At 37.2% G+C, this 14,169-nt stretch overlaps 1 protein-coding gene across 1 annotated transcript in view; it reads left to right on the top strand.

The window, feature by feature from the left end:
- The first annotated feature begins 693 nt into the window (after positions 1-693).
- The window catches only part of FAM208A (family with sequence similarity 208, member A), a 23,698-nt gene continuing 10,222 nt past the window's right edge, over positions 694-14,169 (top strand). The window contains 13 exon segments of the mRNA XM_009697780.1: positions 694-780; positions 1,697-1,769; positions 3,208-3,299; positions 3,663-3,821; positions 4,940-5,067; positions 6,110-6,141; positions 6,835-6,940; positions 7,404-7,507; positions 7,620-7,723; positions 7,946-8,018; positions 8,112-8,190; positions 9,841-10,547; positions 11,787-12,190. Coding sequence (XP_009696082.1) covers positions 763-780; positions 1,697-1,769; positions 3,208-3,299; positions 3,663-3,821; positions 4,940-5,067; positions 6,110-6,141; positions 6,835-6,940; positions 7,404-7,507; positions 7,620-7,723; positions 7,946-8,018; positions 8,112-8,190; positions 9,841-10,547; positions 11,787-12,190 — 2,079 coding nt within the window. The 5' untranslated portion in view covers positions 694-762.

The following is a 14,169-nucleotide window of genomic DNA, read 5'->3' as shown; positions in this document are numbered from 1 at the left end:
AGAAGCACTTCTGCTGTACCTTATCTGGTGTCTCTTAAATCCCGCCTTGGCTTTCTTTCATAACTATGAAATAAGTTTTCAGTCCCAGTGCCGGAAAGCTTCACGTATGGAGTAATAGAATATATAATTGGCTTGCTATAATTATTGTCTTGAAACTATAAGGTAAACTCTGAAACATTTTTTTTTTTCTGCTACTATAACATTTGTGATTCATGGTTACAGCTAAGGAGAATTGCAGCTGATGAAGACCACCTCGGTAGCAGTGAGGTGCAACTGCAAAAGTACATGCACAATGTAAGAGATAATGGTCTGTCTCCTAAAAAGAGAAAAAGGCTTATTTCTGGAATTTCAAAGATGATATGGAAGGCATTAAACTGGATGCTTCTAGATAGTTAGGCTATGAAGGTAACACTAAAACATTACTGCACAGGTTTGTGTGAAGAGAGTCTCTTCCTTAAAAAACCCAAACAAACAAAGAAATCTTTGGGCAGATTAAGCCAATGATATTTCCCATGAGTATAATGTTTTTTAAACTTAATTTTAGCATACTATAATATCATTCAAATTATGTTTTGATTATTTTTGTACACTTGGATCTGGTAACATAGATGGGGCCTTAAAACATTGGCACTTGAATATGACAGCAGTAATCTGTCTACATGTATTAAGAGCTTTTTGTAATAATAGTTCACAGAAAAACGCAGAGAGCTGAAATTTGATGGTCGCCTAGAAAAGGAGCTTTCTGAAACCTATGCATTTCTGATGGTTGATCGACCTCAGGTAAGAAAACAAAACTGTGTATAAAGTCCTTCCTCTTCTTTTTCAGTTTAAGAGTTGGGGGTGGTTTTTTGTTTTGTTTTGTTTTTTTTTTTTTTAACTGAGTATTTTATTGACACACTTATTAATCTTTAAGTTATTTTTGCAAAATTCAGCACTGGAAGGTGTAGAAGGATGGGAAAGAGATGATACTATATCACCATTTAAATCCTTTATTCTCTGCTATTTCAGGTGCTTCATTTACACATCTCTGGTTTAGGCTCTTTTATTTATAAAAGGATAGGTTTTCTGGATGGCATGTGGGCTTTTATTGGTTTTGTGTTTGGTTTTATTTTATTTGAAAAGGAATGTTACATGTTTTCATTGCAGTTGGTTTTTGGTCTGGGGTTTTTTTTGCGTCAAGAAGATGTTACTTTAAGGAGAAGATAACCTGTACATTAGAAAATAGACCTTACCCTCTGTGTCTCTTCCTTGATCATACATTTTTAATGAAATTGATGGAAAGGGAGTTTCTGTGCTTTTTCTGCTATTATAGAGCCAGGATTCCTTAAGTATTCAATCATTTGGCAGGTTTACTTCTGCTTTGTGTATTAAAAGCAAGTAATGTTCATAAAGTGTGTTTATAGGGAGCCTGTTTTGTTTTGTTTTGTTTTTTTTTTTAATTCAGATATGGGTGAGTCTGTGTAACTGCTTCATGCTGAGCGTTTGACTTGCGTAGTTTAACAGTTTATATAGCAATTCAGACTAGTCTTACCTCTGGGTGGTTTTGTTTTTAAAGGTTTTTGGGGCGGGGTTGTTTTCATTTTGTTATCCTTTTTACCTCAATCAAAATTCTGTAATTGTTGTTTCTCACTGTTTGTTCTGTTCATATTCTGGCTTTCCTGATAGACTTGCTTAAAACAATGTCTGTTCTCTTCAGATCCAAAGCATATGCGAAAAGGGGCTGCAGGTGGGCCACTCCAAAATAACAATTCTCGGCAGCCCTTCCATGGGTAACTATGTTTTGATTATATCTGCTTGTATTATTCAGTATGAGTTGGGAGATAATGTGATGCAGTTGTGTAAACTTTCAGTCCTTTTTCTATCACTTATTGCAGGAACATCACAGCTAGGTACTTTTAGCAAATTAGATTGACATCAGAACATTTCATAACTGTTTTTGACTAGTTCATTTAAATTCTTTTCCCAAAGGGAATACCTAATTCTCACTTTGGCTTAAGTCAAACCAATATATTGTGTCTTTCCAGTAAAACAGGGAGGCCAAAGAACTAATGCAGTCTATGGCCGTGTGCCTCTCTGTGTTTGTACATATATATATATATATATATGCATGTATGTGCATTCAGAAATACCTAATGGAAACAGTAGCTCAGCTTAGTATTGATGTAGATTAGAACTAAAGTCCTTGAATGCACAAATCCAAGAAAAGCGTAGATAAATTGGAGACTTGGAAGAGTCACAAAGTGTCAGGAGGTTTGAAAGTGCAAGGTACAAATTTCCTTTTGCAAAACTTTTCAAATAGAAAATTAAGAAATAATTTTGTCATCCTCCGTAAGAGTAACACGATACAGAGGTGACAATATGAATGTTGAAAGCAGAACAGATGGGGTGGGGGGGGGGTGGGCAGGGAGATCAAAAGTATATGAGCATGTAATTTTTTACTGTTTTAGCCAGTAAAGGTTCTGGAGGAATTCATGAAAGCAGTTAAATACAGACTTGGAATGAGTGGAACCTAAGCAAAATGGATGCTTCTCTGGGTACCTGAGATCAGTTACAGTTATGTGATCTTAGGCAGACAGCTAGACCAACAAATGACAGTGTATGTTTGAGGCCTCAAAATCTGTGAAGTCATGGTTGAAGTGTTGAAAAGAAAGAAATTATTTTACTTTTCCATTTGAGGGTCAATTTTTGATTCCAAAAGAGTATATGTCTGTCAACAGTGTTGGATGAAAGACTGCTGAGGATGCTAGTGTTTTCCTGCCTTATTTCTCAGTCATACCTTCACTGCTTATCTCCACATTGTGCAATGGGACATTGTACAGAAGGACCTCAGCTGTTTGGAGAAAAAAAAAAAAAAAAAACACCTGAAAGCAGTATTTGTATAGCCTTTGGGCAGGGCTTGTCCTCTTGGTCACAACTCTTTCAGTAATGTGGGTGTGCTCCTTTCAAACTGAGCTAGTGTCCATATTCTGCTGTGGTGTTTCACACTGCAGTTGGTGCAGGTAAACATTTATTCTGTTGTCTTGAAGTTGCAATTTGTGAACATACCCTTACCTCCTCCTCTGTTCATATTCCAAAAAGTTTATTGTATCTTTATTGTTTGGTATACATTGAGTTTTAATCCCATGTAATGCTTCTTAAACTTCTAATAATATTTTAACATTCAGCATAATGTGGGTTTGTGTTTTTTTTTTTTAATACTCCTCCCAGGTGTATATATCTCCAGGTATGCTGATTTATTACAGCCTAATCCTCTAGAAGCTGGAGCAACTGGAGATGTGATTGTTTTTAAAATAATAAAGGTAAATTTATCTCGCTTATTCTTGAAGGATTATATTGCTTACTGATAAAATAAAGGTGGTTTTAACCTAACTTACTCAACTTCCATTTACACAATTTACACAATTATCTGCTTATAGAGAAACTAGAGCCCTACCAGATTTTAAAATCTGATGTTGACATTGAGCTTAAATAAAGCATAATAAATGTTTGTAAAAGGCAAAAATGTCTTGTTTTCTTTGAAAGTATGAAAATACTGTACTTCTTTAAGTGGCTTTTTTAATGGGCTGCTTTCATTTCCCTGCTCTTACTTCCTTCGGTACTTGAAGCAATTTGCCAGTTTTCAGGAAAAAACTTATGCTTATAATTCTTCTGCTTTATTACAGGGAAAAATGAAAAGCATATATGACCACATTGGTATGAAAGCAATGGAATCGACTGTAAAGAGTGCATTAGATCCAACACCAAAGCATGAGTGTCACGTTTCAAAGAATGCAAATAAAGTAACCTCCTTGTTGGCTTACCGAGCCTATGAACTTACTCAGGTAGAGGAAAGTTGGGCATGTGTTAACAACTTCTTATGTAAGAACTTTGTAAACAGAACTTTTGAAATGATGGAGATAAAATCATGTAAGATCTAACAAATACTGAGCATGTCCTCTAAAGCTGCAGTCTGGTGTGTGTTTAGCAGTAGCCCACAGATGCCTGTATTAGAAATTACAGAACAACATGTTAGCCTCTCCTGTTTCCCATATATATATACCTGGACCTGATAGAGAAGATCTCCTTCAGATCAGGACGTAGGTGGAATAGGAGATAGCTAGGGAATGTACACAGGAACTGGAATGTAGGCTGGGGAGGAGAGGAGATAGTATGTGGAGTCTGAGGTGTAAAAGTAGAACTGGCTAGTGGGCATTAAGTGAGACTCCTAAAAGGGAAAATAATAGCTAGGAAAACCCAGCATTTTTATTTTCTTTTTTTTTTTTTCCCTTTCTTTCTTTCTTTTATTTCCGTTGCCAGTTTCTCAGGTTTGGAGATGCTGAGGGAGGAGAGAATGGAATCAGTTCCAAGCATTTGTGTTCCTCCAGCTGTTCCATCTCTGTTACTGCAGTAATCTGTTGCAGTCAGATTATTCCATCAAGTCCATAGATTTCAGGATACTTAGTTGAAAGCATTCTCTTCAGTATTACAACTTCTTTTGACTTCCGTAAATCAGAGCTGGACACTGAATAAGATGGCTAGATCCTTCTTGATGCGCTCCTGAAGTAGTGTCCATGCTGTTAGTGCTTGATAAAGGAGGGAGAAGGTGAACAAATTACCTTAATTGATTGTATGATAAAGTACATATGAGAATGGCACTTAAAAGCTTCCTTGTTTTAGGTATCAGCTTTTGAGGAAATAGGCTGTTGGTAAAAGGAATATAATGTGACTTATTATAGTAACTTATAACTTGTTTTATATACCAGTTAATGTTTGGCATAATGGGTTTCAAACAAACTCCCTTTGTTTATTTAAATAATTATTCATGAAGTATATTTTGTAAGCTATTCCTGTGAAACAGAAGTACACCTTTCAGTGAAGAAAGGTCATGAATTGTTAGTATATTTGCAAAATACAGTTTACCAGACTTCTAATTTAACATTGTGTTCACTTCGTTTTCTAGTACTATTTTTATGAATATGGCTTTGATGAGATAAGGCGAAGACCAAGACATGTTTGTCCTTATGCTGTTGTTTCGTTTACTTATAAAGATGAAATGGTGCAAGTACCAAAATTCTTGCCCCCACCGAGGTAAGCTAGGAAATGAGTTCTGGAAAGACTGCATGTAACATGAAGAATTCATAGCCCTTGGGAGCAAGTTAGAATTAATTTAGATGAACAGTGCTGAAATGAATGGACAGGTCAGAGGGACTTAGCATAATAAATACTTCTAAAGCAAAGCAAGAGGTGACAAAAGCCTGTTGTTTAGCCTGGAGAAAAGGAGGCTGAGGGGAGACCTTACCACTCTCTACAACTACCTGAAAGGAGGCTGTAGCGAGGTGGGGGTCGGCTCTTCTCCCAGGCAGCCAGTGACAGGACAAGAGGGCATAGTCTGAAACTGCACCAGGGGAAGTTCAGTCTAGAAATGAGGAGACACTTCTTCACAGAAGGGTTCATTAGGCATTGAAATGGGCTGCCCAGGGAGGTGGGGGAGTCACCATCCCTGGAGTTGTTTTAAGAAAAGATGACGTGGCATTTAGTGCCATGGTGTAGTTGACGTGGTGTTAGGGCAAAGGTTGGACTCAGTGATCCCAGAGGTCTCTTCCAACCTAATCAATTATGTGATTCTGTGAAAACTGGTTTTATGCAGCAGGCTGGTCCCTGTACGAACCAGTTCTGTTGCTATTTTCAGCTACTCACCTTGCGCCTAGGTGGAACCCATGTATAGTGGGTTTTTTTGCTTAACTGAGGAAATTCACATCGTAAAAATGTTCACAGCATTATCTTGCTTGGTATTCTAATAAAATATTCTGTATACTTTGTCACCAAACTCTTCACTGGTGCCATCTTACTGCTTGTGGAGAGAATGTCTAAATAGTCAGTTGATTACAGATACAATATGATAACCTATGCTGATAGGAAGGCATCCAGATGTGAGGACTGTACTATGTAGTGCTTAAAATATTTATCAGGATAGCTAAAATAGCACAAGATGCTGCAGCAGTGATAGCTTGAGGTTAGAGCGCGAATTATCAGTTTTTCTTTTTTGTTAGACTGATGAAGTATCCTTACTGTAAAATTTAGTAGCCACAAGTTTCTGTCTCAATCTGGTAATTCTGTCTTTTTTCATTAGATCAAACAGCTTCAATACAGATAGGAGTACAGGTAAGAATGAATTTAAATTTATTGCTTTTATGATATAGACATGGAAGGTTTTGGACTTTTTTCCCCACGTAGTTTTATTTCTTTAACCAGCTTAGTTATGCTGACTGTATACCTGAGTTTTATCCTGTACCATACTGATTGCAGGCATCTCTTCCTGATATTGGATGATTGAACAGACACCTTAATATTTATCTTGTTTTACTAGAACAAACCAGAACTCGACAAAATCAAAGTCTTTTTTCCCCTCTTTTTCTATGTATAGTGTAGTAAGAATTTATCTTCTGTTCCCAAATCTCCTATTCAGTGGCACTTCAAATAATACGATCCTCTGTCTTGCTTTGCTTTTGGACCTCATTCAGCAAAAATACTAATATGTATGAAAGTGGTTAACAGTTAAGGTAAAGAAAGAGGATATTGTTCCACAGATGTTAGCATCAAGGTGTGCTTATATAGACAGGTACAGATAACATATCAACCGCCTTTACTCAGAGCAGGTCAAAACAAGATAGGATTGTAAACACCCTTTCTGTTACTTTTAACTTATTATTTAACATACTATTGTCTGGTCTGGTATTAGTATGAAATTTTCCTTAAGCTGCTTTTGGAGATTTGGCAGCCTCTTTACTGCCATTTCCTTTCAGTCCCACCTAGTAAGTGGTTTCACTTAGTCTTTCTTTCTCCATCTTAATTTAGATAAGTTTAACTATACATTATGGAGGGGACAGCTTTGGAATAAAGGCAAACTTTTGTGCCATGTTTCCTTGAAATCAGCAGCACGTCCTTTCCTTCCATGCAAGCTGTGAGTATTACCATTTAAACAATAAGTTTTAAATATTGCTGTGTTAAAACTCTTTCTACTAGAGACTGGTGAATTTTGGATGTATTCAGATGAAAATCTAAAGTACGTATTGACTAGGCGCTTTAAATATGTCAAACTAGACTCTTGAGTCGTGTGTGTCTAGAGCTGCTTTTAGTTCATGTACACAACTCTGTCAGCATCTTTTTGTTTGGTGTTTTGTTGGTTGGTTTGTGGTTTTGTGCTCTTTTCTTTTTCTTTCTTTTTTTTTTTTTTTTTTCCTTTGAGGTGACACACAGTCCTTTGCAGGAATAACCACCAGCGGCTCACAAGATACGTCCAAGGAACTGATTTTTAAGAGCATGTATATAGTAGTTCTTATTTGGTGAATGAGGGTAGGACTATGGGTGGGAAAAAGACATCTTTATCTTTTTTTTTTCTCCCTACCCCCACCCTTCATGTCCAGTCCTGAGAAGCTTGAGGTTGAAAAAGTTGTGAGCATTGATCAATTGAAGAAAAAAATTTCACCAGCATTGTTCTATAAAGAAACTTACCTAGGAGCAAAAGAAGGTAAATAGTTCTAGCTTAATTTTTTTAAGTTCAGAATTTTAAAATGTTTTCTGAATTACAATTTTGTTTCTTCTTTTCCTTATCTTCTCTTTATACCCTTGTGTCATATCAGTCTTGAAGAATGGCATGTACTGTAGCCTTTATGAAGTTGTGGAGAAGTCCCGTTCTGGTAGTCACTTGGAGGGTTTACTTCAAAAACTAGAGAAGGAGAAACTTGTGAGTGCAACAGATTTGACTAATCCTGTTTTTAAAAATAATCTTACTAACTAGTAATTATCCATGATCTTGCTGGAATTCCTTAGCTGGCATATTCTTAAGTATTGCATCAGGGCACTTCTCTGCTCATGATGGAATTTAGCTTACAGACAGTGAGAGTATTTGTAGTGAGCAAATGTCTTTGATTGTTTGAAACGGTATACTTTTTTTGCTTGAAAACAGGCCCTGGTGAAACCACTCCTGGACAGAGGATTTCTTTTTCTTCTTTCTCCTTGGCAAATGATGTCTCCTTATGGTATGCGTACTCTGGCTTTTTTTGGTTTTGAGCTGGTTTTCGTTTTTTTTCCATAGTGGTCTCCTCAACTATTTTTATTTTCTTATGTTCTAGACCACCAAACTGGACGGGCCCGCATGCTACATGCATTGTTTCTGTTTCCAGAACCTAGAGGTATAATGAGCTCAAGTAAGTTTGTTCACTGTTGAGAGTGTTGTGTCTGTGCTTATTTGAAAGTCGTTTATAGTCAGTTGAAGACTTTGTGGTGTTACAGCCTGGCAGTGTAAACTAGGAATAACAATTTGCAGTGGTTATGGTCATGGTTCAAAAAGTGTTGATTTCTTCACAAAAGTAATTCTCTCACTACATATTTTAGGTTCAGTTGTTCATATTTGAGAAAGTAAAACTTCGTTCAAATTTCTTGATTGTATATTCTAGTAGAGCTAAGTGGCTAAGTGTCAGTATTCCAAGAGATCTATGCATTAGTCATAACATTGCACTTCAGAGGTTTGAGGGCTTTCTTTAACCATCAAAACATTAAAGACAAAACATCTGAAAGTCTTTAATGTACCGGTAATTATTTTTTTTTTTTTTTTGCATTGGGATATGCAATGAGCAAAGAACACGTTGAACAACCAGGTAATAAAAGATGACCGAAAGGACTTGGCTTTAGAAGAACTGTAATGCTTTGGGATGAGACTTTGAAGTTAATCTTTTACAGCTGAATTTGCAATAAGTAGTACTAGCAGCAGAATGCAGTCCTTTTTGGCCTGCTGTGAGTTAGAAATTATATTGACAAAACATAGCTCTTTCCAGGCATTTAACTTTTACAAAGAAGTACTTGTCCTAAGTCTTGGCAGCTTCCTAGATCCTTACCTCTATATTTCTTATTTTAATAAACCCCTTACATTTTTCTTATTTAAGTAACAATTGTGAAAATTCAGTCAGTTATAGATTGGGTAAGAGGAAATAGGTTATAAGATGACATTTAAAGTGTGTTCGTGGCAGTTCCCTAAAAATACTCCAGTTCTTGCTGCTGTGACATTTCAGAGACTTGCGAACTCCAGTTTCTGTCAAACGCAAGGTTAATCACTGGTTTGAGTCTTCAGGGTGCTTAAATGGTTCAATGGAGAAAACTTTTTTAGTCCTGATTGGAAGGGAGGAAGAGTGTGAATAAATAAATAAAATTAAAAAAGGATGTAACTTGGAGCTTCCTTGAGCTGCTCTTTCAAGTATGTGGTTAAAGGACCTGATAGCTTCCTAAGACAGGGAAATCCTGCTCTTGGCACATACTCCTATTGCATCTCTTTGATTTAGTGAGTTGTATTGCTTTGCAAAGGAATGGAAAAAACTGTACAGGTTTCTGCTGGCTTAGTAAGCTGAATCATTTTATAAGGGTCCAGTGAGCTTCAAAGCAGCACAATGAATGCATTGGGACTGCACAGGAAGGAGTAATGCCTCCCCTGTTTCTTGCAGGGAGCTGTTAGGCTGCTTTTAGTAAACCTTAGTGAGCCTTTGAAGTGGCCTTCTCCTAGAAGGGTCAGTAAAGTGGTTTAAATTGGAAATGATACGTGTATCTAGGATACAAGTTACCACAAAATTACAAAAATGAGCAGTTCATTGTGACTATGAGTAGGTTGACTTTTAAGTAGGCTCTAAAGCTGGTTACTTCACAAAAAAATGACTTTCCTGGCTTTTGGGTTATTTCTCCGCAGTCATTCCGAACTGTGTTTCACCAAATATGTATAATACAGAATATTGCTAACTAGTCATCATTTATTTATAGCTTTATGATTTGATTTTAATTGTCAATTCCCTTTTCTCCTATGGCAGCACAAAAAAGTGTTCCATTTGGAACACAGAAAAATGCAACTACCATGGTTTTGCACGAAAATCAGGAAATCATTCCAGAATTCACAAAGTTTATTCAGTCTCTACATTTTGCTTTAATCCAATCTCGTAAAGACGCTACTGCAGATTTCAATGCTGTTGTGGAAAAGTATATAAATGAGTATTTGAAAAGATGCTGTAGTGGCTCTGGAAAATATAGAGAATTTGTATTATATCGGTATGAATCACGGTTGGATGACAAAAAATTTCTTTATTCTGCTCCAAAAAATAAATCTCATATTGACAGCTCCTTGCAAAACTATATTTTTGGTTGTGAGGCATATCAACTACCTGTTTCTAGAGCTAAGGAATTGATGGAGGGAAATCGGAAACTTCAACAGTTCAGTCCCATCTCAGATTATGAAGCCACAGAAGAAGACTCAGATTTTGCCAACGCAAAAAGTGGGAAAAGAATCCGTGCAAAATATGAAGCTACTGCTGCCAAGCGAAAACTGCCTCATTCTGGAGATTATGATCCTGATAAACTCAAAGAACTTATTAACTTAATCCAGTGTAGGAAAAAAAATGTAGGTGGAGATTCTGATTCCGAAGACCTTAGAAATAAAAGCGGTCTGAAAAGGAAGCTGGATAAACAGTCTGAAAATTTGCGGAAATACTTAAAAATGAGTGAATCTTCGGAGAATAGTTGTCAGTATGAAGGTAAGAAAGTCTTTGTTTAGAGTTCCTCTTTAAACGTTGTAATTCAAAGCATACTTAACATTTTAATCTTTGTAGATTGAATATTTTTTGCATACTGTGGATATTTTAATGCATGGTGATTCATTTAAACATTGGCCTCAGATCTATCAATAGAGATGAAGCTTATTTTTATGAAGGTTGCATCTTTCTAGGAGACAAGTTAACAAGAGTTGTCACAGAAGCTGCTTTTATTCTGCCTCTTTGGAAAGAAGGCAGACTTCCAAAGAGTTTGCTTAGCTGTGGAACTGTCCAAAGACTTTTTAATATAGAGTACTAAACAGACTTGATATCATAATGTCTTTTGCAGAGTTGACTTTAGGCATTGCTGTAATTCTTTATGGCTCCAATACCCTATATAATACCTAATAAATTTAGATTGAAGGGGAGAATTAAACTTCTAAGCATGAGCACAGTTAAGTTTTGAAATAGCCAGTAATGTGTATAGTGGGACAAAGGAAACAACCTAATAGTAGTCAGATTGAATTATTCTGTGCATGAAATTATCTACAGCACTTAAACAATTCCATATTTCCGTATATGATAAATGAGTTAGGGGTTCATCAGATACTTGAAGTAGTTCCTTGGCCAGGCTCTTCCCAAGAATAAAAAAGAGGTGTGGTATTTACTTATCCAAGGGGATAAGCAGAAGAATAATAACCCTGTTCTAAAGTTACATTTAGTATAAATAAGCATGGTAAAGTTTTAGAATTATGCTTAGTCTAAGATAACTTAAGAGGTTAAGCAGTAAAAAACTCATCAGCTTCTGGAACAAAACTGATAGGACGGAGAGGAGTAAATATTTTTCTCAAATGAATCTTTTTCTCTCAACAAGCAATGGAGAATTTTACAAGGTTTCCGTAAAATAAATAAATCATAGTATGTGACTTCTATTAAAACATAAAATAGTGTGGTATTGAGTGACCTAAAAAATAGTCTCCCCCAGATAAATAATTACTATCTACTTTAGAAACTGCCCTATTATCAACATCTACCTGTTTAAAAAATTTTTGTTAATAAATGTATGTGTACTGTATGAATTAATGCTAAAGAGTGAGACTGGGTATGTGGCAGGGTTGGGGCGGGGGGGCGGCTGTATCTGGTTTTGCTTTTATTTCAAAACTTAGTAATGGATTACTTTTCCCCTCCTCCCCCTACTCTAAGGGGGCAGAACCTCGGATTCGCCACACTCTGGTTTTTCAGTTAATACTGGTCTTGTTGGACATGACACTGACTTGAGGCAGCAAGATGTATCCGACCCTGCTGTTACTGACACACATGGCCTCATTAAACTGCTTTTAGAAACACTAGCTAGTGCAGGACACTTGGATTCATCGTTGGCACGGTCTGTAAATCAAGCTTTAGGATTAAGCACTGATGAAATTGAAGAGGAAATGAGACAAAAACATGAATATGAATCCATTCCAGCACAGGACAAAGATGATCATGAGCTTCCTAATACTGCTCAGGCTGAAAATGTTAACTTTAAGGACCCACAGAGCCCAGTGATACTGGAAACTGATGCGGCATGCTTACCCTATCCTGTTGATGTTGATCTACGGCTTTCAGCTAATGAAGTAGGCCTTGAACACACTCTACGCTTAAAAGTAAGTGAAACTGCAATGTAGGTAGATGCTGACAATGAATGTAGTATTTTCATAAATATTATGAGACTGAATGAAAAGAACATTCTGGTTTTTTACATAGATAAGCACTAACTTTTCTGTGAAGCTTTTCTGTTTGGTAGGAGCCTATATGGAGATTTTCTTAACTCTAAGATGTCTATTCCTGGTTCTTTGTCTACTCTTTCTGTAATGGAATTATAATTAAGAATACCTGAAAGATGGAAAGCAGCTATGGTCAGTCTTCCTCAGGAGCTTTACAATAAGTGTCATGCAGCTGCTCCAGGAATAGGCAGCAAAACTTCTGCCGTTCTGTTGCTACGTGCTGTATATAAGGGTGTTTTTTCATGTTTGCTGAGACCAAAGCCTTGCAGTTGTCTTCTCTCTCTTGAAGAAAAAAGATACTATATTCTGGCTTTCACCTTGCTTACGGTGGTGGGGTTTTTTTAGCAATCTGTGAAGTTGTTGCATGGAGTAAGTATGGTGTTACTGTAACAGCTTGCATACTGCCTTCCATCTTCTTCCTCTTTTGGGGGTGATTCTCAGTCTGGCTAGGGTATTGAGCTTTGCTGAAACTGAAACACAGTAAGAAGAGATTTGAGAGTTCCTCATTATAGTTATTGCCTAGCTGTTACTCTTCCCGAAAGTAGGTTATAAGGCAATAGTTGTTGGTCCATATGGACTCTCTTTCAGCAGTGGTTGCAAGGCAAGCCATTAACGATGGTGTACTACTTAGTCTTTAACCTTACAGACCTGATAAGTGCTTTGGCTATGACAACTTGTGACTTTTTTGGCCTGTTCCTTTCTTCTCACAAGCAAGAAAGTGAAAGAAGTCAAATTGCATTTGATTGTTTTTGATATTTAGAGTTGGTTGGAGGTATCTTAAACAAGATTGGTTATCCACAGGCGATCAATAGTTACTTTAGAGAAGCAGAATGAGAGCTGTTTCATTTTAATGACAGCTGGCTGTCTCATCTTGATAGAACAGATTGGCAAAACTAAGTCGAGTGTCTTTGGAAACTAAATATGCTGTATGTGTTCTGAACTATGATCTTAAAAACAAGCAGCAAGCCCCAATGGCAACCTCTTATCTAAGCTGACTGTTTCTGTGTGTGAGTCAGTGACCTTTTCTAGTGACAATACCTCAGAGTTAATAAAGTGATTCTTACTGCTTTACAATCATCAACCATCCTTTTGCTCTAATTGTAGCTACTGCTCCAGTTTTGGGAATTGGTCCAGCCTCTTCAAAGTGTATTCTCTCTCCTCCTTAATAGTAGCAGGCATTTTACAGGGCAGGAAAACACCCCTCACTTGTGTGTGCAAGTGAGGATTCTGCAGTCCTCATCTTTCAGTCTTGTACTGTGGAAAAGATGATGCGCTTGTTTCAGTCAGTGTAGCAGTGTCTGAGTGAGAAAGCATTGAGAAATGTGCATAATGGAAGGTCTTAAATGCTCTGTGGATATTAAAGATGGTTGGGGGAATTGGCTTTATTTAGTTTCCGTGGGAGCAGAGTTGAAAAATTCTGAGCACTTAAACGCATGCCTAGCTATCTTTATATGCCTGCTTGGTGCAGGGGTGTATACGTGTTCCATGCATATTTTTCACAACAGCATACAACTGGCAGAACACCCTTTGAAGAAGGGTCTTGTGCTTAGGGTTCAGAGTGCCCCAGCTCCTTGCTCGGTCACGTTACTCTACAGAGTGGCTGTTCTATGATCTCTGTTATTGCTACTTCTACACAAAGCCCAGTTTCTAAGTCATGGAGCAGGAGGGAGTTTGTCCTGCCTGTAGCCTCTCTGCTGTTTTGCTTCGAACCATCTGGAATGTGAGATAAAATTGGATTGGTCAAGGGCTTAATACTAATTGCAGGCAGTTCCTCAGTTCCAACATCTCATGGCTTCAGTTGGCTATCAAGACAACAACCTGAAAAAGGCTAAGGAGCAGACACTTTTCCTCCCTGCCCC

This window comes from Cariama cristata, unplaced genomic scaffold, assembly GCF_000690535.1.
Source record: "Cariama cristata isolate BGI_N322 unplaced genomic scaffold, ASM69053v1 scaffold6050, whole genome shotgun sequence".
NCBI classification, from domain to species: domain Eukaryota; kingdom Metazoa; phylum Chordata; class Aves; order Cariamiformes; family Cariamidae; genus Cariama; species Cariama cristata.
Note: the sequence above shows the minus strand (reverse complement) of the source record. Positions and strands in the feature narration are given on the sequence as shown.